The sequence below is a fragment of the Pan troglodytes genome, chromosome 2 (genome assembly GCF_028858775.2).
Source record: "Pan troglodytes isolate AG18354 chromosome 2, NHGRI_mPanTro3-v2.0_pri, whole genome shotgun sequence".
NCBI lineage: Eukaryota > Metazoa > Chordata > Mammalia > Primates > Hominidae > Pan > Pan troglodytes.
The window spans coordinates 13050727-13070952 of NC_086015.1; the positions used below are offsets into that span (position 1 = coordinate 13050727).

The 20226-nt window shown below is 44.5% G+C and overlaps 1 protein-coding gene across 24 annotated transcripts in view; it reads right to left on the reverse strand.

The window, feature by feature from the left end:
* The window catches only part of SRGAP3 (SLIT-ROBO Rho GTPase activating protein 3), a 415313-nt gene that overhangs the window by 30304 nt on the left and 364783 nt on the right, over window positions 1-20226 (reverse strand). For 15 of the 24 annotated variants that reach the window (XM_016940386.4, XM_054681408.2, XM_054681407.2 and 12 more), the window contains 6 exons: window positions 17236-17266; window positions 16069-16129; window positions 14395-14472; window positions 4718-4852; window positions 2863-2968; window positions 2434-2661 (listed from right to left, as the gene is read on the reverse strand). In XM_016940386.4, coding sequence (XP_016795875.1) covers window positions 2434-2661; window positions 2863-2968; window positions 4718-4852; window positions 14395-14472; window positions 16069-16129; window positions 17236-17266 — 639 coding nt within the window. The remainder of the gene's footprint in view (window positions 1-2433; window positions 2662-2862; window positions 2969-4717; window positions 4853-14394; window positions 14473-16068; window positions 16130-17235; window positions 17267-20226) is intronic. The other 9 variants (XR_010155079.1, XR_010155083.1, XR_010155080.1 and 6 more) reach the window with 1 other exon arrangement.

Consider the following 20226-nt stretch of genomic DNA (forward strand, 5'->3'; position numbering starts at 1 on the left):
GATGCAGGCACTGAGAGTAGACTGGCAACCATGATGGGCATGGTGGCTGAGTAATCCAGTCCATCAGATTTAATTGTTAATGTGCTGGTATAATTTCACCAGCTACTACCCCCTCACTAGATTATAAGCTTCTTGAGGCAAGGGTTAATTCACATAATCAGCCAGTTTTTTTTTTTTAATAGAGCCATTGAGTGAGTTCTAATATGCCAGGCGGTGTGCGGGTAGGAGGGATGCAATGATAGATAAGGTGGACAAGGTTCCTGGCCTCATGTTGCTTACATTGTAGGGAGAGGGACAAGAAAAAAAACCGAAGTAAATAGGCCATTAAATAAGACAGTTGCAAGTTATGTTATGTAGTGTTATGCAGGAAATAAATGGGCAGAGACAAGAACAGCAGAGGGGACCTATAAAGAGTGGACAGAGAAGGCTTCTCAAAGGAGTTGACATTTGCAATGCCATTTAAAGGAATATGCATTTTATTACGAAAAATTCTCCACTGCCACCTGAATCAGGACCAAACTCAATGGCTTCGAAGATTTTTCACAGCCTGGCTCTATCCAACCTGTGGAGCCTCATCCTTCACCATTCCCCTGTCACACATGCTATGCTCTGACCACACTGAACTGCTTTTCATTCTACTGAATGCTCCAGGTCTTCCCACTCCTCACTGGGTTGGCTCCTGTTCATTCTGCAGTCTCAGCTCAGTCTGCACTTCCCCCAGGAAGCCCTTCCTGATTTCCCTAGATCGGCTCAGGGAGCCCCACTTCTGGAGCCATTTGTTTCCTGTTCCATCAGAGCTCCTGCACCGGGGGTCAACCTTGTTTGGTTACATCTCTGACTCCCAGCACAGAATCCAGCCCACAACAGATGCTTGGTAACCGTTTGTTGAATGAATGAATGTTGTCTACTGTGCTGAGACCCTCAGCCAAGTCTCCCTTTTGGTTTTGAAAACTCCAAAATTACCATGTAATTAATAGTTTTACAGTCTCGTGGGAAACAAATAGGATTAAGAAAAGTGTGGTTATTGTATATTGTTCTTTGATAAGTACAGGAAGATCTGTGGGTCCCGTCCCAGAACACTAATTACATATATTGCAGCAAGAAAAGAGAACTGGTAATGGTTGCAAAAACTGTGTGAAAATTCTCTTTGTCCAGAAATTATGCTTGCCAGCTGTTTGATGTTTCTGTTACAGAACAGGGATGGACTTGCTCCCTAGTGCCTCAAACGAGATTAGAGAGCTGTGATCAGACACCACTATGACCCAGTATTTCTATGCAGGCAGGCATGTGGGAAGGAAACACAAAGGCTGGAACACCTTCCTTCTTTGAAGCAGCTACCCAAATATGCTCACAGTACTAAGGCAATTCAAAAGTCCAGGAATGCTTTGACAATCAAAAAACAAACTCCCCTGTAGGCACCTGGCTGAAGGCAGTGTGGGTAATACCTAAATATATAGCTGTGTGCTCTCCTGAATTGGAAATAAAGAAATAGTAGAAATGCTTTGGTCTCTGTCATTGAGTGTCCTGAATTTCCTGTCTTCACCACATTTAAACATTTTTTTCCTGTCTTCACATTTTAAGGTCTTAGCCTGGGGAAGCTTTTAAAGCCCTGACTTTGAAAAGGTTCTAAAATCTTTCTCCTAAGACCTAGTGTAGTACCAGGTATACCAGGCACACAGAGGTCCCAAACTAGTGATTGTTGACATGGTGTTGGACACGCAAAGAAACTGAGCTCACTTTGTCTGGAAAAGAGAACTCCTAGGTGAGAGGAGACAAGGGTAGGAAGTGTCACAGTCAGTTCATGAAGTTGAGGTGGGGACTAGTCACTCCCCTGCTTCCTGAGATGGGCTTGTGACTCACATGGCCAGTTAAAGCATTGCATCTCCTTACCAAGGTGATTACTTCACCAGGCCCAAACCTCAGCAATGAAACACAATTCTTGAGCTTGTGTTGGAACATTTGGGAAGGAAAGGGTCTTTTTCTATTGAAGATGCTAAGAGAGTGAGTTACAGATCTTGAGTTGCTGGTTGCCTGCTTGCGACCACCAAGGAAATGGCTATCCAAGAATGAAGCCAACACAGAATCAAGCAGGGCCAAGGAATGGAGACTGCAGGACCAAGTCCTTGTGGTAATAGTTGAGCCCCTGGATCAAGCTATACCTGAAGATATATCCCCAGACTTTTTACTTAAGTAAATCAATAAAGTCCCATTTGGTTAAAGGCCATTTGAGTTGTATGTCTGTCCCTTGTAACCAAGAGAATCCTAACTGATGTACCTATCCCTCATGTGAAGCTGCTGTGAAGCTCAGATGAGAAAATGTATATGGAAGCACTGACTATCAAGCAGTAAGAAAACTGAAGGGTTTCTTATTGTTCCTATTCAATGGCAATAACAATGACGATGATAATAATATTAAGAGGAATGGCATCTTACCAATATTCTTCCCCTCCAGCCATGCATTTTTCATACACAGGTCCCTCTAGCTCCCGGGGGCTGGGGAAGATGGCTTCATGATGGATGATGATGGTTTTGATGACTTCATTGATGTGTGCCTGGCAGGACACAGGGTCCTGCCCATCAGGGATGTGCATGAGGGTAGGCCCGAAGCAGATGGCCAGGTTGTAGGGATCCATCATGTTCTCGTCGCTATACTGGGAGAGGCTAGGAGAGAGGAGTTACCCACAAGTCATCTGGGAAAGGCAAGTCCTCCGCCTGTGTTTTTTTTCTTTTGGGGGACTCTATTCAAATCCAGGAGGGTTCCATGTTCTCCTTTAAAAACAGCATCTGCAAAAGCCTCAAGATACCCCCTCCCAAAAGAGGCCAGGCCTGAGTCAAAAAGGGGCCCCTTGGCCAGACACTCACTGGTTGAGGAAAGCGAAGAGGTATCTCATGACCACAATGACCACGCGGGGAAGGGTGACGAGGATTTGTTGGATCTGGTGCACCCTCTCGGCTGGGTTCTCCAGTTCTGTAACATAAAGGGGCCTTTCAGCGTGCCTTTCATCCTCAGAGAGCAAAGCAACAAACATTCGCTCGCCACATCTCCTATATCAACCCACGTGGATGGGGGAGCCAGCTCTACTCTTGATTCAAGGGATCACAGGTGATCCTGGCCTGGCCAATCAGAGCATCCATCTCCCTAGCTACAGGGAGGGGCTGGAGGTGTGGCCTAATCAAGAACCAATCAGAGTCGACTCTCCGGACTTGGTTGTGAGAAACCCACAGGGAGATGCCCTCTTGGACCTGGGTAGAGTCCAGGAGCACAGTGGGGGCCCCTGAGAGGAGGATCCCACCTAAGAGTGAAGCTGGCATAGAGCCGGACGGGGCATATATCTGCTGATGCCGTGTGAAGGTCTGAGTCCAGCTGGACCTAAGTTTTCCAGGTTCCCGAGCAGTGCATTCCCTTTTATGAAGTAAGCAGGTTTAAGCTGGGTTTCTGTTACCTATGAGTCCTGACAGACACAGGCAGGGACGATGTTTTATTAAACTCTTTACAAACACCAGCTGCAGCACAGGCCTGACACATAGTAGTTGCTCAGGAAATGAACATCGAATAAATCACCACTTCTCAAGCTACCTATCAGCCAAAGTCTGGCAGATGCTTGGGATCTCATCTCTGACCCCTGTTTCCAGGTCATCCTAGACCTGAAATTGGCTCAGGGCCCTGTACAGGAACAGGATTTTTGGGGTTCTGGAAACACTGGCTGAGCAAGTGATACAGGGCTCAGACAGGGTCAGACCTCTGCAGTCTAGAATACAGCTTGTAGTATGGAGGTCTGGAAAGATGAGCAGGGAATAGTGTGGAGGGAAGAGAGGAACAGAAGGGTCTTTTACACACACAATAAAAAAGAGCTCAAACCTCCCTCTTCTCTTGCCATCTCCTGGGACACTTTCCTGGCTGCAAATATCTCTCAGAGTACTGTGAGAAACACCCCAAATGAAACTGGGTATGGGGCAACTTTTCTGTGAATCAAATTTAAAAGTTTATTCTAAATGACTAAAATTCTAATATTCTAAAGTTGAAAGCTTATTTTTTAAAAAAATTTCCAAAAGGTTACCTTGGATTTGGGTACCTCAGAGTCAGGGTGCCATGACATCAGCTCCCTAGACTGGGTTCCTCCTGATTTTATCCACAGAAACATAATAGTTTCTCACAGCTAACTAGCAATGTCAGAGAAAATCCCCAGACAACTTACTTTCAGCATTTCCCTTGCTGGTCATGCTGCTGACCTGACCTCTAGACCTTCCACGTCTCCCCATCACCCAAGGGGAAAAGCTCTGGCATGTCTGCAAGGCATTCAAGGTCTTCCCCCTTTTGCTCCGTTTTCCCCTTCCAACCTCTTGCACCATGCACAGGCTGGGACACCCTCTTGGCTGGTCCCACTGGGTCTATGTCCCTTGCGCTTCCCAGCATCCCCCGTGCTCATTCCTCCTGGAACACTCTGCTCCCAGCACTCTCTCTTGGCTCTGATCTGCGAAACCAAGTCTTCCTCTGGTTCTCCTCTGAGCTCCTTCTCTACCCAGGGGGTGTGACATGCCCATTAGCCCTTTCATTATAAACCATCTTGTCATTTCCGCTTTCAGTTCTACGAGGATGCACGTCACACTTCGCCTTTCATAATATCCCTCCTCTATGCCTGGCACAGCAGTAAGCCTGTAGCTCAACTCCAACAATGATTTGTCAAAAAACTGATCATTTCACCTGGGAAGTACTTACTAATAGTAGATATCAAATCTTGAAACCTTTCCTTAGGAAAGAGTGGGTTTTCCAGTCCTCGGAAATACAGTTTTAAAACACCAGCGACTGAATTGATATCTCGTTCATTTTGATCGTCCACAAGGGGGTCTTCACCTGAGTGGAAACAAGAGACGAGATGATGTTTCAGCTTGGGAAGGAGTCAGAGAACGTGCAGATGGCCGAAGAGATGACCTGGTCCAGCCTGAACCACAGGAAAGGCAGATGGGAAAAGTCTCCCCCACATATGAGGCCCCCAACTTCAGCAAGTTTAAAGTTCTCCCTGCAACTTATTTGAAAATGTTTAAATCTATAGAAAAGTTGTAAAAATAAAATAATGAACGCCCATCACCCTTCGCTTACACTCATCTTGCCACATTTGATTTCTCGCTCTTTCTGTATTTATATTTATTGTTGCTCCACTATTTGAGATTATTTTGTAGACATCAAAACACACCACCGCTAACTACTTCAACACACTTCTCCCAAGAATAAGGATATTCTTGTATGTAACCACAACATTATTACACCTAAGAAAATTAACCATTCAAAAAGAACATCTCATATACAGCCCACATTCAGACATCCCCAGTTGTCCCATGGTGTCTTTTGTAGACTTTTTTTCAAAAGCCAAGATCTAATCAACATTCACACAATTCATTTGGTGGTTATTTTTCTTGAGTCCTTTAAATGTAAAATATGCCCCGATATTTTTGTTTGCTAGTTTGTTTTTTACAATCTCGGCTCTTTCTGAAGAGCCCTGGCCAGTTGTCTTGTAGAATGCCTCACACTCTGGATTTGTCTGTTTTCTCATGATTAGACTCCAATTAAATATTTTTGGCAAGAACACTACATGGGTGATGTTATGGATACCCTAATGCATCCCATTAGAAGGCACGTACATCAGGCTGTCCTGCTGCTGGTGATGCCAACCTTGATCACTGGGTCAAGCTGTTGGCCTCCAGATCTCTACGTTATAAAGGTATTTTCCCCCACTTTGTAATAAGTATGATCTGTGAAATGATACTCAAAGTGTCAAGATGATACTCTGAGACGACCGTGTGCATGTAGTGCCCAACATGTTTCACCCAATGGTTTTAGCATCCAGTGATGATTTTTGCCCAAATTAATTGTTCCACTGGGATTGCAAAATGGTGATTTTCTAATTATGTCATTTCTTCTCTGTGTATCAGCAGGCATTCTTTTGTAAAGAAGAGCTGTCTTCCTGTCCCCCACTCTCACCCTTTATTAACATTTATACGAACTTGTTTTTGTAATTTTTAACTGAATTGTGATTACCCATTACCATCACTATTTTTTAGAATACTTAAATTGTCCCAAATTTGGCCAGGGAGCATACTTTCTTGTGTCCTTTTAATGTGACCTCCATTGAGCATTTCCTTGCTTTCTGGACCAAAAAAATCCCCAATTACTTTTTACTTTCCTTGATCCAGATCTTGAATCAAACATTTCTCCAGCGGGCTCTGTTTGCTTTTTGTAGGAAACAAATATGGTGTCTCATATCGAGACACCAAGATCTAGGTATTAGGTGTGCTCATTGCTACAGAAGAGTCATAAAGACCTTCCAGATCCTTTCAGTGGATAGAACCAGAATTTTTTTTTCATGAGTTCATACTGATGTTTCTTATTCATACAATAAGGTTTTCATTACCTTCACTTATTTTGTATTTGTACATTTTTTTCTTACCATAAAAATCTTGGTTCCGAATAATATTAGTAATAACTATATTCATCTGCTTTATCCTATAATACACAATCAATGGTGTAACAGTTTTAATAGCAATATTACCACTAACAATAAACCTGCTACACACAACTTGAGATTTCTTTCCAGGGCTTTTGTTTATGTTATTGTTCAGTATTTTTATCTTCAAAATGTATCCCACTAAAGAGATATATGGTCAGAAGACAGAAAGTAGATCAGTGGTTGCCTAGGGCTGGTGGCCAGGGTATGGAGGATATTGGGAGGGACTTGCAAATGGGTATAAGATTCCTTTTGGGGAGGATGAAAAAGTTCTGAAGTAACGTCATGATGATGATTGCCTAACTCTGTAAATATAATAGAAACCACTGAAATGCATTTTTTCTTTTATTGATATATAACATTTTAAGTATTTATGGTGTACATGTAACTGTTAGATGCATAGAATGTATAATGATCAAGTCAGGGTATCTGAGGTATCCGTCACCTTGAATATCTGTCATTTCTATGTATTGGTATCATTTCAAGTCCTCTCTTCTAGTTACTCTGAAATACACAAAATAGTGTTGCTAAGTATCGTCACCCTATTCTACTATCAAACCCTAGAACTTATTTCTTCTATCTAATTGTATGTCTGTACCCACTAACCAACCTCTTTTCATTCTCCACTCCCACTCACCGTTCCTTCTGGCACCTATCATTCTATCCTCTGTGTCCATGAGATAAAGTGTTCTAGTTCCCACACAGGAGCGAGAACATGCAGAAATCTTCTTTCTGAGGCTGGCTTATTTCACTTAACATAATGTCCTCCAGTTCCATACATGTTGCTGCAAATGACATGATTTCATTCTTCTTTATGGCTGGATAGTATTCTACTATATATTATACACTACATTTTCCTTTTCCATTCATGTATTGGTGGACACGTAGGTTGCTTCCGTATCTTTGCTATTGTGAATAGTGCTGCAGTAAACGTGGGAGTGCAGGTATCCTTTTGATACATTAATTTATTCTCCTCTAGATAAATACCCAGTAGTGGGATTGCTGAATGGTATGGTAGTTCTATTTTTAGTTTTTTGAGAAATCTCCACGCTGTTTTCCATAGTGGCTGTATTAATTTACATTCCCACCCACAGTATATAAGAGTTCCCTTTTCCCTGCATCCTCGTCAGCATCTGTTATTGTCTGCCTTTTTAATAATAGCCATTCTAACTGGGGTGACATGATATTTGTGGTTTTGATTTGCATGAAACGTATACTTTAAAAAATGGGTGAACCTTATGGTATGCAATTCAATAAAGCTGTTAAAAATGTATGATCGGAGTACATGTTCAAAAGTTACTCTCTGTAGTTATCAATTTGGTAAGTGGCATACTTGGTTTTCTTTGTATTTTAGGTAGTAATTTTTTTTAGAAATACTTTTTTTAAATTTACAGTTTTGAATGCACAAAGCATTTATAGGGTCCAAAAGTCAAAAGTTGCACTCAGAAAAGCCCTACTCTTATCCTTCTCTCCTCCACACCTTATATTTAACCATTTTCATTCGTTTCTGGTTTGTCTTGCTGTGTGAGCAAATACATAGGCCTATTTTTAATATCTTCTTATTTCTTACACAGAATGTAGTATACTTCTAAATAAACTTCTTTCTTCACTTAACAAGAAATCCTGGAAGTCCCTCCACATTAGTTCACAGAGATCTTCCTCTATTTATTATTTTTTTAAAGGCTGCAAAGTACTCTACTTCATGGACAGACCGTAATTTATACAATCAATCTCTTAGGGGTCAACATTTGACTTCTTTCCACTCTTTTGTTATTATAAATATTGCCACAGTGAATAGTCTTGTGTTTTTTTATGCACAGAGGCAGATTTCTGTGATCAGTTCCCAGAAGAGGGATGGCTGGGTCATAGGGTAGACATATATGCAGTTTTTTCAGACAGAGTCGAATTCTTCACTGGGGCTATGCCATTTTATATTCCTACCAGCAACACCATCTCAAGAATGTTGTTTTCCACAGCCCTGCCCCTGGCATATCGTCAGTGTTTTGAATTTTTGCCAGTTGGACAAGGGAAAATGGTATCTCAGGGGAGTAGCACTTTTCAATGTAATCAGAGCTGCTGGGCAGGTTCACCACTGTGAATTTCCATGGGGGAGGTGAAAGGCAGCAGCGAGCCTTCTGCTGTTTTGATGTTCAGAGACATCCGCACAATGGGCTGCTCCTCCTCCTGAACAAGCGAAGAGCACCTCTAGGGCTGGCAAGCAATGAAAAGCAGAACTGGAAACTCATCCTTGGATCTCTTTACTCTGCTTCTGTGGAAAGTGAATACATGTCACTGCCAGAGCCTCCCTAGCCCCAACATGCTTCAGTATGAATTAGAGAACGGTCCCCCTGCCTTCCTGCACCAAGGCTTGCAGTGTACAGAGCATGAGCCAGAGTTCAGTTCCCATCTGTTCTCTTGGCTGGGCAGCCTCGTGCAGTGCCCAGCGTGAACAATCATGCATGGTGGCCCAGATACAGGTATCGAATAGGTCAATCTCTCAAATGTTCCCACTGGAGGACGTGAGAATGCTGCCTCCATAAGACTTCTTTGTAGGGAAGGAAGAGAGAAAATAAACACACCAAAAAAATCACCTGTATTCACACAGCACTTCTCAAGTGAGAAGCACATTTGTACATACGGACTCTCCTAACCCTTACAACAGCATTGCATGTCACTAAGGAGACATGGTTCCAATACCACCGTTCTCTCCTGTGGGAGAGCTGAGGCCCTGGCAGATGAAGCAATGTGCCCACAATCACAAAGTCAACAACAGATACTGGCAGCTCCAAGGTCTCATAATCCCTGAGAGATACACTTTCTTCTACCTGTGATTTTTTGATCTGTCTGTCTGCATCTATGTCAGCTTATGTAGGTAGGTATATATTTACCTACTTTCCTTCCTTCCTTCCTTTCATCCTTTACAGTAGAATCTCAACCTTTTTTTTTTCTCAGTAAAAAATTCCTATGAAATCCCAACTTATAGAACAAGGCTGTCTTAGTTGAACTGGGGTGGGGGATGTCCAAGCCTTATCTCCTCAGCCTCCCTCTCTATCCCTGTAGCAGCCTAAGGAATTCAAAAACTGTACCACATTAAGCTGTTTCCCTATTAGCTCCACACATCATTCCTGTGGTCTCATAATTCAAAAACACATGGATATTTTCCTCCATGTTGCCTAGTACTAGTTCCCGTTGTTAAGCATGATTCGCATATTGACTTTACATACGCACACATACACATATACACGCCATTAGTTCTTGCCATTCCTCCTGCAAGGCTCTCAGTCCATAAATTGAACTGCCCAAACATTCTTTTCAATTAGCCCAGGCCTTTGGCTCTCTGCAAGCTAGTCAGTTTTGGCTCTGAGAATGGAATCCCAGAGCTGGAGACGAGCTGGATGGTTCCTGTGAATGACGGCTTTCTCCAGGACGAGAATTAGAGCTAACATTCCAGGCAAATCTGAAGGAAAGACATGTTCACACTTGGCTAGCTAATGTCCTGGGGAGGTGGCATTGTTACTGAATTGCCCTGCCTGGAGCTTACTTTTACCCAGATCACCTGGGCATTGCCAAAGGCTTTAAGACAGGGCTGTGCCCAGGGCAGAGACTGAGCACACAGTGTGTGCTTAAAGGCTCTGTCAGACCTGCTGCTGGAAGCTTGGAGTCAGTCTCTCTCATGAGGGCAGTTCTCTCTGGCCACAGGTCCTCAAGCCCCTCGACATGACAACCCCGCCCAGCATCTCCAGGTTCCATCCCTCTTCTCGAGGCAGGACACAGATCTCAGAAGGGGCAGATCCAGAGTCAAGAGTGTGCTAGAGCCTACATGGCATGGCTTTAGCCCCACATCCAAACCCTGTGTAGATCTGCACAGCGGGAGAGAGCCATTGCCTCCTTGGCAAGGCACCCCCTCCACATAAGGAGAGACCTCAGCACTCCCATCTGTGCATACAAAGAGGGCACCTAGAGAGGTTTGTGGGGGACCCTCTGGGAGACAAGAGCAAACCACAGCTCAGTAGCTAATTCTTGCCTTTTCATGATGTGTTTTTTTTTTCTCTCTCCTTCATTTTGCCAGAAGATTTATAGGGAGAGCTCAAAACTTGAGCAGTGAGTTTAAGATTTACTGACGACAACAACAAAAAGAATTCCAACTAAAACTCTGGTTGGCTCATATGAGAAGGAAAAAAAAAAAAGTAGATTTAGGAATAATAAGCCAGGAGTGGATTTCCAACATGTTATCACTTTTCAGGAGCTTAAGGAAAAGAAAACCATGCTCCTTTCAACAGCCTTAAGCAAGGAACTCTCGGAAGACCTGTACTCAGGAGAAGGAAAAACAGAGCCAAGGAAGAGCAAGACCCAAATCCCTTTTAACAACTGGTGAAGAATGGGCACCCTGCAGGAATTAGAGGATTTAAATTTTAAAAATAAAAGGAAAAGGCTGGGGGCAGTGGCTCACGCCTGGAATCCCAGCAATTCTGGAGGTTGAGGCGGGTGCGTCGCTTTGAGCCCAGGAGTTCAATGGCGAAAGCCCATCTCTACAGAAAACACAAAAATTATCCAGGCATGATGGCACACACCTGTAATCCCAGCTACTTGGTGGATGGAAGGGTGCTGAAGTGGGGGGATCACCTGAACCGGAGGAGGCAGAGACCCTGTCTCAAAAACTAAATAAACTGGCCAGGCGCAGTGGCTCACGCCTATAATCCCAGCACTTTCGGAGGCTGAGGTGGGTGGATCACGAGGTCAGGAGATGGAGACCATCCTGGCCAACATGGTGAAACCCTGTCTCTACCAAAAATGTAAAAAATTAGCCGGGCAAGGTGGCACACGCCTGTAGTCCCAGCTACTCAGGAGGCTGAGGCAGGAGAATCACTTGAACGTGGGAGGCGGAGGTTGCAGTGAGCCGAGATTCCGCCACCGCACTCCAGCCTGGTGACAGAGCGAGACTCCATCCCAACTAACTAACTAACTAAATAAATAAATAAATAAAATACAGGAAGAAAGGAAAAACATGGCATACTGGTTTGGAGAGGAAATTTAGTCACGAGTTAAACCATGTGGGATGTGAAGAGTGGGCGAGAAGAGAAATATTGAGCTGGGCCAGATTTGGGCCACCCCGTCGCCAGGGAAACACAGAGATAAGCAGGCTGAGGGCCAGGAAGAGGGAAGACCTTAGTCTGGGGAGGGGTGGGAGGAAGCGGCCCTGAGTGTCAGCCAGGTTAGGAGCCAAACCCAGGGCATATGCTTGGTGAATATCAAGGAACAGAAAAGAATAAGTGAGAAATCTGGCAGCGGCCAACCCAGAAGATCCAGGAAAGGATTTTTATAAAAGAGACATACTAGAACAATTCTTTCAGAAGAAAGCATGCTTCATTGTCAACTCAGGTGGAGCAGAAGGACCAGGCTGGCGAGAGAATGAGATTCGTTTTGGAACGATGGGAAGAGGGAGTGAGGCCAGCTGCATCCGTGAGGAAAAGAAAAAGGAAAAAATATTTTTTGCAGCTGAGATTTAGTTCAGACATTCTCTGCCCAGCTGGGCTCTGCCCGAGGCGATCCAAGGCTTGTTAGGAGCAGAGAATTCTTTCAAATTGCACATCACCCCTGCAAAGCACCAAAGCAAGTGACAGGAGGTGCTGACCTTAGAAAATCACATTCAAGAAGGTAAAAAGCAGTGCTACCAGAGTAGGGAAAGGGTGGGGTTGCCCGTGGCAACAAGGTTACATACAGAATATGGAGAGGCAGGGAAATGCCAGGCAAAGTGGTTGCCAGGCTGGAGGCACCATGCAGTGAGTTTGCCCATGAGATTCAAGGCAGGGTGACAAGGCATTCTGTATAATGGGATGAGCCCAGGAGGAGGCAACCAGCAAAGGTTCCAGACTATGGTTCTGTTCGTTGTAAATGAAGACAAGGCAGCAGGGATGTAAGGAGCTGGGGAAAATGAAGAAACAACATTATGGGTTGGACTGTCCAGTGCTGCCAAGAGAGGCTCAGAGCAATGACAAATGATACTTGCATCACGGACGCAGATGGGAGAGACCTCTTGCTTTCTGACCTTTGCACATGCTGTTCTCTTGGCTTGGAATGCCCTTTCTTTGCCCCTGTTTCCCCTGGCTCTTACTCTTCAAGCCTCAGCTTAGGCATTTTTTCCCAAGGAAGCCTTCCCTGGCTTTGCTGTTCCTCCCCACTCCATCCAGGCTGGGCTAGGGCCTCCTATGCTCCCCAGTGCCTACTCCATCATTGCACTGATTATACTGGCTGTTGACTGAACTGGCTCCCCGACTAGTAGTGACTGTGTTTTGTTCATATTGCATTTCCAGGCCCTTGTCCATTACCTTGTACGGTATACGGCTCAGTGCATACTTGTTTAGTGAATGAATACGTGACTGAGTAGGAGCTTGGAGCAAGGAGGTCCTGGGGCTCCCTGGTTCTAAGCACCCGAGATCCTTGAGTAGGCTCCAGAAACGAAGCTCCCCTAGACCCCAGAAGGCCACTGAGCATGACATGCAGCCAAATCTCATTGTCTACAGATGGTAGACAATGCACCCAAGCCAGAGCACCTACATCCACAAAGGGTCTGTGCCTGGGGGCCGTGGCAGTACTGCTTGGGGCTGCAGAATGCTTCCTCCACCGCAGGATGGAATGGAGATGACTGACAGGCAGAGAATTTGCTCAAGAGGCAGCTCCTTTGGGGTGGGAGGGGAGCTAGGTAATAAGTAGGAAGAATTCTATGGGTGGAAACACACAGAGAGGTCTGCTCAGAGTACAGCCAAGAGGGGTAAACCATACCTTTTGGGATGTTATGTACTGCAAGTAAAGGGGTATGGGGTTGGGGTCTTCAGCACCAGAACCACTCAGAGAAGAAGGCAGTAAATCAGAGTTGAGAAGGCATGGACTATGGAGACATGACCTTTTCAAATATTGGAAAACTGCAGGCAGAGATATTATTTGGGATACTGATATTCCAACTCTTCTTTCCTCCCCTGGGATGAGGTTATGGTCTTGTTAATGCTAGGTTTTGTTCTAGAATCAGGGAGCAGGATTGAAAGTATTTCCTCGAATGAAACTGCATGGATTTTCCATTTCAGTGCAGCAGTGAGATAAGCACTGAATATTCAAAGGCAGAGGTGTAAGAAAAATTGAGTGTTTCCTGACCCAGTGAGTCCTTACTTGGCTTGGACACTGTCACTGGTCATCTGTTCCTATCAGGGATTCTGAGGCCCAGAGAGGCTACACCAAATGTATCATATGCGTCCTGGTCTAGTGGTCCACCTCATTTCTAATAAGCTTTCATATCCTTGTTTAAATCAAAATGGGAACTAGGTCACCTCTCCAGGGGTGGAGGGAGTGTATAATCTCTTCCCCCCAATGTGTGGCTTGCCAAAAACACTGCATAAAAAATTAAAAATTAGGATATCCTAAAAGCCACTCAGTATTTTCTATGTTCTTCCAATTCTAAAATGTAGCATCATTTACAGATTCACATGAATATTCCAGAGCTCTTTACAAGGTGCCCTTTCCCAGCAACCACTGTGCAGTCCCCTGGAGAAAGCACCCAAAAGCAGTAATAGTAGTAATAGCAGTAGTAGTCGTAGTAGTAGTAACAGTGGTGGTGGTGCTGGTGCTGGTGCTGGTGGTAGGTAAATGTTGAACAGTTAACTCTTTGGCAGGAAACAATTAGAACTTAGTGTTTGCCAATTTCTCTGGTGTAAACACGCCAGCCATGGCTTATTCCAAGTACCAAGACAAAGGCACTGCATGTGAAGTTGGGAAGAGATGTGCACAATCAGCTCCTGCAAACCACTGCAGGCCGGCTTCCGCACACCACTGGCTCTGAGACACACATGAATATTCACCCTGGCTTCCCCTGGCCACAAGCCTAAGATGGTCGCTCTGCACCCACCTCTCTCAAAGGAATTTTTGATGTCATTGACTTCCACCTGAGATCCTGGCACTCTGAAGATCCCCTGCTGCTGGAGTCCTAAAAAAGAAACATACAGAAAAAGAAATAGTAAATCCACGAGACCTTGAGTTCATTAGACTACCGGGAATATCAGTGACTCTCCCCATTGCTTGTCTCTTTCTCCCCCGATCCTTTATAACAGAGTCGTTCCCTATGAATGTCTCCAGAAATGGCCTTCACGGTAAAGTACAGCTGGCCAAAATCCTTGGACACATCTGCTTCAAACACTTGTGATCTTCTGTTTGAGCTTAAAGGAAAAGGCCTCAAGAAGTTTGTATCAATACCTTTCCTTCCCTGTACACAGACATGTTCTGCCTTCAAGAAGAGCTAGACTCCAGAGTACATTCTGGCTGGGACTTGAGAGAGGTTAAATCATTAAAGTAAAACTATCCCTTTCTTTTACATGTTTCTACAAGACCTTAACAAAGAGGAGACCCTTATACATGACATGACAGTAATGACATAACAGCAGCCTGTACAACTGAAGGAATTAAAAGGTCTGTTTCATCTTAATGAGAATTAATGGGGGAGCCTGTGATCCTTTCCCTATCTCTGTTTTTCTATATAAAACAATTTTCCACATTATAATTTAGGAAGTATTTACTCTCAAAAGGCAGGCTTTGGTCAAAGTTTGGTTTGTATATAGTATATCCTCAATAAATGCTTCTTCATCTCTTTAATTAAACAATATTGAACTTCTGCCACCCAAGTCTCTGATCCCATCTTCCTGGCTCCTTACCACCCAGCCACACTGACCTTCCTCCCCATGCTAGGCCTTTCCACTCGCCATCCTCCATTCTCTCCACCTGGACTGCATAGCTGGCTGCTTCTACTCGGTATTACTTAGTTCAAACATCACCCCCTCGGAGAAATCTCTCCTCACCGCCTTAGCCAAAGCACCTCCTCTCCTTTCCAGCCATTCTCTATCCTCTTTAAATTAGTTTCATGGCATTTGCACTATCTCAAATGATATTATTTATTTTTCCACTTGATAATTTCCTTGCCCTTTTCATTGGAAATGTAAGCTATGCAGGGCAGGCATTGCACCTGTCTTGTTCATGCCTCTATTCCCACTCTCCAAAGCAGTGCCTATTATGCACTCAATAAATACAGTTTCGGAGGAATGAACGAGTGGATAAGCACCAGTTATGTTCTGGTGACACCATGGTTAACAAATCCCAGACATCATTATTAGGTTGGTGCAAAAGTAATTGCGGTTTTTGCCATTCAAAAGTAATAGCAAAAGCCACAATTACTTTGGCATCAACCTAATACCTTCATGGAGCTTATAATCTAGTCGTATTAGCTGATTTACTGGCAAACTCCATTCAGTGCTCAAAGCACAGAGCTATAGGGTTGAGTTCTCTTGTCCATGCCCTTTCTACTCTCCAGTTTTCCTAGGTCTTGGATCCTCTCACCATGATCTCCATCCCTCAACACACAGGCTCAAAAGTAGCACTCAGAAGAGCAGCTGCTGTGTGCAGTACTTTCCCCCTCCAAAGCAGAGCTGTGACGGGAAGTCTTCCAGGGCAAATTAGAATCTCATTTCCTATCAGGACAGCCTAGCACCTGTTCTGCAGATTGCTGAAAACACTGGCCCAAGATCCAGCTTACCATATAAATTGATGTAACGGATGCAGCTCTCGACTACAAGCGGTATAGCTTGTCCTGAATCCTTGAGAAAAGAAACATTGTGAGTTTTATGGGGCTTGACAACCACCACAGGAAAAAGACATTGCAAACACTGATTACAGACTCAAGCCAGAATATTAGTACCATCAGATTAGTAGGAAAACAAGCAAGGAACTGCTAATCCTAAAGTCTCCACGGACAGTTACAATAGAGAGTCTTCAGCTGTGTGCACAAAAAGGCATAGCTATGATTATTTTAAAGAAATGCTCTTCTTCTTACCCAACTGGAAAGGAAACTGGGCTCAGGAGGCCTGGCAGGCCCACTTGGGCAGTGGAGAGGGAACCACCTCGGGGGGGTGCTGGAGTCTGGCCTTGAAGAGTTCTCTGCCTCCCCCTCCATTTTGTCCCAACTCAACACTATTTTCTCAGTGCTCAAGGACCAAGTCCTCATCCCATTACTGCAGTACCTGATGTCAGAATTAAGGGCACACCAGGGGAGAAGCAAGGCTGGCCCCCGGTGGAAAAATTTTGAGCTCTAAGAAAAGAAGACCAGTTCTACTCATGAAGTCACAAGTAAACACCCAGATGCATACTGCATTTAACAGTAAACATGTCACAGGGAAAAGCTCTAGAGGCAGCCGATGTCAGCCATTGGCCATCCAGAGGCCAACCTTACTCTAAAAGGCTGAAAAAGATGCAATTCTCAACACAGGCACCTGGGATGTGAATGTATTTTCAATGACATCTTCCTAGACTGGTCTACAGCCACAAATGATTATGGCGGAGGGGAGACATTTTCTTTTGGATTCCATTATTTGTTGACCTCTCTGTTATTCCAGGTCACTTAAAGAGCATCAAATTCTTTTAAACTTTCTTTAAAAGGGGCCAAATCAAAGGCCTAGCCTCCTCACAACGTGAGTAAACCATGAGGCACATGTAATATGCTCTTGTGAAGACAGCATGGATTTGGATATGTTCTTGGCTCCTCCACACCCCACCTGTGAATTCTTTCCTTGATTGACTGTGCCCAGGGACAGGACAAGAATATGGACCCATCAGCAACAGGCAAGGTGGGCTCTGTTCTGGAAGTCAGCACTAAAGACAGTTTCCATCGCGGTGAATGGGGCTAACGGGCCTTTCTAGTAAATACCTGGTTCCTGGTTCGAGCATTTCTTCTTCCTCTGATAACAAAAAATAAACAGGCAGCAGAGCAGGAGAAAAAGAAAAGATTATGCAGGAATAAGATCAGTTAGAGTAAGCAGATCCTTCAGAGTCCGTGAACGCCGAAATGCAATGGCAGCCAGCCAAGGTCCTGGGGAGCCTGCCAAACAGCCGGCCTGTGGGGAGAGCCACCCTCAAGCCTGGAAGCTTCATGGGACTTCTGGAAGCCACCCAGCCAGCCTTCCCATGTGGCTGCCTTAGCTGCCCTCCCAGACACCAGCTGACATGGGGGCCTCTTTCAGTCCTTGTGAAAGAGCAGCAAGTGTGTGGACTGGACCCATTCCCATCCCTGTACCTAGCTTCTCTTCAACAAAAGGGACTGTTTATGCACCCATGGACAAAAGCCTACCTACGACCCCATAAGTTATGCCCAGCTGCCCACAAAAAGGAGAGAAATACACCTTTATGTCCACTGGAACAATGTCTCTGGAATTCAGCTCAAGAAACATTCTTGGTAAAAAGTTCAGTTCTAACAAGATCATGTCTACAAGGTACCCTCTGGATAGATGCCCATAGGTTTCCACCTGATGCCAAATTCCAAACAGCTTCCCATGTTTCCCTGCCATACACCCTAAGTTGCTTTTCTTGGGTATCCACTTGGCTTTGCTCTCCTTCCTCCCCTCTTGACCCTTACACTGGCACTAAGGAATACAAAAGCTGAGAAAGGCCTGGAGGAGAAAGGGAAGTTGAGTCAGAATGCCTTCATGAGCTTGGGGGCAGAACTGGGGCCTTTACTTTCACTAAAAGCCACTGATGATGCCCATTTTCAGGGGAGCGCCATCAGCTCTTTCCACCTGTGCAGCAGGTCCATCTCTGGGGTGAGCACTTGTCCCATCCAGGCTCCTGGAGGATGTGTGCCTTCTAGCTAGAGTCATCTGTCCAGTTCTCAGCATCTCGACAGCTGGAATTGTCTGCTACCTGACATGCTGACTAAATCTACCAGAATCCCAGAACTGAGCAAACAGCCTGGTCGAACAGGCTGTATGAGCAATATGCTAACATTAATGCTAATAATCATAGGTAATACATAGTGCTTACTATGTGCCATCCAGTGCTCTAGAAACATAACATATATTGGCTCATTTAATCTTCCTCACAAACTCATGAAGTAGGTAATTGTCATGCTTATTTTACAGAAACAAGATGAGGATTCTTCCCTTGTCCCAGAGGTGAACCTCCTGGGCTTCAAAATTGGCTCTTATAAAAATGAGTTCTCCTTTTGTCTGAGAGGAGGAGGAAAAAACATCAAGGATTTTGAAAGGGGTTTGTTTATTCAGGTAGGGTCCAAGAAACGTATAAAACAAACTCCAGCAACATTTACTTATGATTATTAACCCAGGGGATGCTTCCTTGTCCCTCTAAACCATCATAATTGTGAAGTCCCAGTGATGTTATTTTATTAAAAAAACTTTTCACAGGCGTGGTTTTTCAAAGCTGGGGACTCTTAGTTCAATGTTCTTTCAGAAGGCATGTGAATTATAATAGAAAATTAAATTCCATTCTCAATAGTTGAAGGATTGAATACATTATACTGCCTTTTCATTCTCTGAAAGTTAATAATCTTTCACAGTAAAACTGTGCTGTAAAACGTTGACCACTTAGCTCATAGTAGGTGCACAGTATGAGTTTATTGAACTGTGCTGATGGTATGTGATGAGTACAGTGTGACTATAAAGCAACGCAATAGTAAGGGCAGGTGCAGTGGCGCATGCCTGTAATCCCAGGACTTTGGGAGGCCCTTGGGAAGGATCCCTTGGGCCCAGGAGTTCAAGACCAGCCTGAGCAACATGGTAAGATCCTGTCTCTACAAAAAAAAAAAAATTATTTTTTAATTAGCCAAGCATGGTGGTACATGCGTGTAGCTCCAGCTACTCGGGAGGCTGAGGTGGGAGGATCACTTGAGCCCAAGAGGTCAAGGCTGCAGTGAGCCGTGATTGTGCCACTGTACTCCAGCCTGGGCGACACAGCAAGACTGCCTCAATAAATGAATGAATGAATGAATGAATGAATGAATGAATGAAATAGTATTTAACAAACACACCTTTTTTCCCAGTCAAATGAGTATTATTCCTCCAACTTTTCCCCTTAGGAGGTGATGCACTTATTCCAACAGTGCTGCCACTGCTCAAGTGCTCTGGGCTGTCGCTGCTGGGGTGCTCTTTTCAGAGCCAGTGGAACAGCCCCACTGTAGCATATTCCTCTTGCCATTTTGCACCTCCAACGGCATCGCAAAGCTCAGCTTCAAACGGAGCTTTCTATTCCAAAGACAAGGTGTCCATTTGAATACATAGTCTTGGCCCCACTGGTAAAGGCCATGCTCCAGGCTCTAAAGAAGATTGACCAAAGCAGCTGCAGCAATGCCAACACATTCAGGTAAGAAGGTGGCTTCCCAAGGTGACTGTCTCAAAGGGGCAAACACTCATGTGGTTGACTAGGTTATGATGTGTTGGTCAGAAGGAATAAAGTCAGAAAACTTTATAGTCACATCTTATATATAGAACCCCTCTATTATGAAAATACTTAACTCAACAGAATATCTACTTGTCAAGTACTGTCAGATGAGAGTTGATTCCTTCCAAGTATCCTGACTGATCACCCATTTCCAAAGACCTAAGCAAACTGAGGATGTCCCTGTCTCTGAGCCTTCACTCCTTCTGTTCCTCCTTTCAATAATTCCTTCTGTCCTTTTATTCTCCTCTGTATTCCCATCTTTCTTTCAAAGCCCCTCCAGAAGCCTACTGTGCTTGAGCTCATAGCTCTTCTTGCTCTGAACTTCTTTTTTTGTTGTTGTTTATTTTTGAGACAGGATCTTGCTCTGTCACCGAGGCTGGAGTGGCATGACTGTAGATCACTGCAGCCTTGACCTCCCAAGCTCAAGCCATCCTCCTACCTCGGCCTCTCAAAGTTCTAGGATTACAAG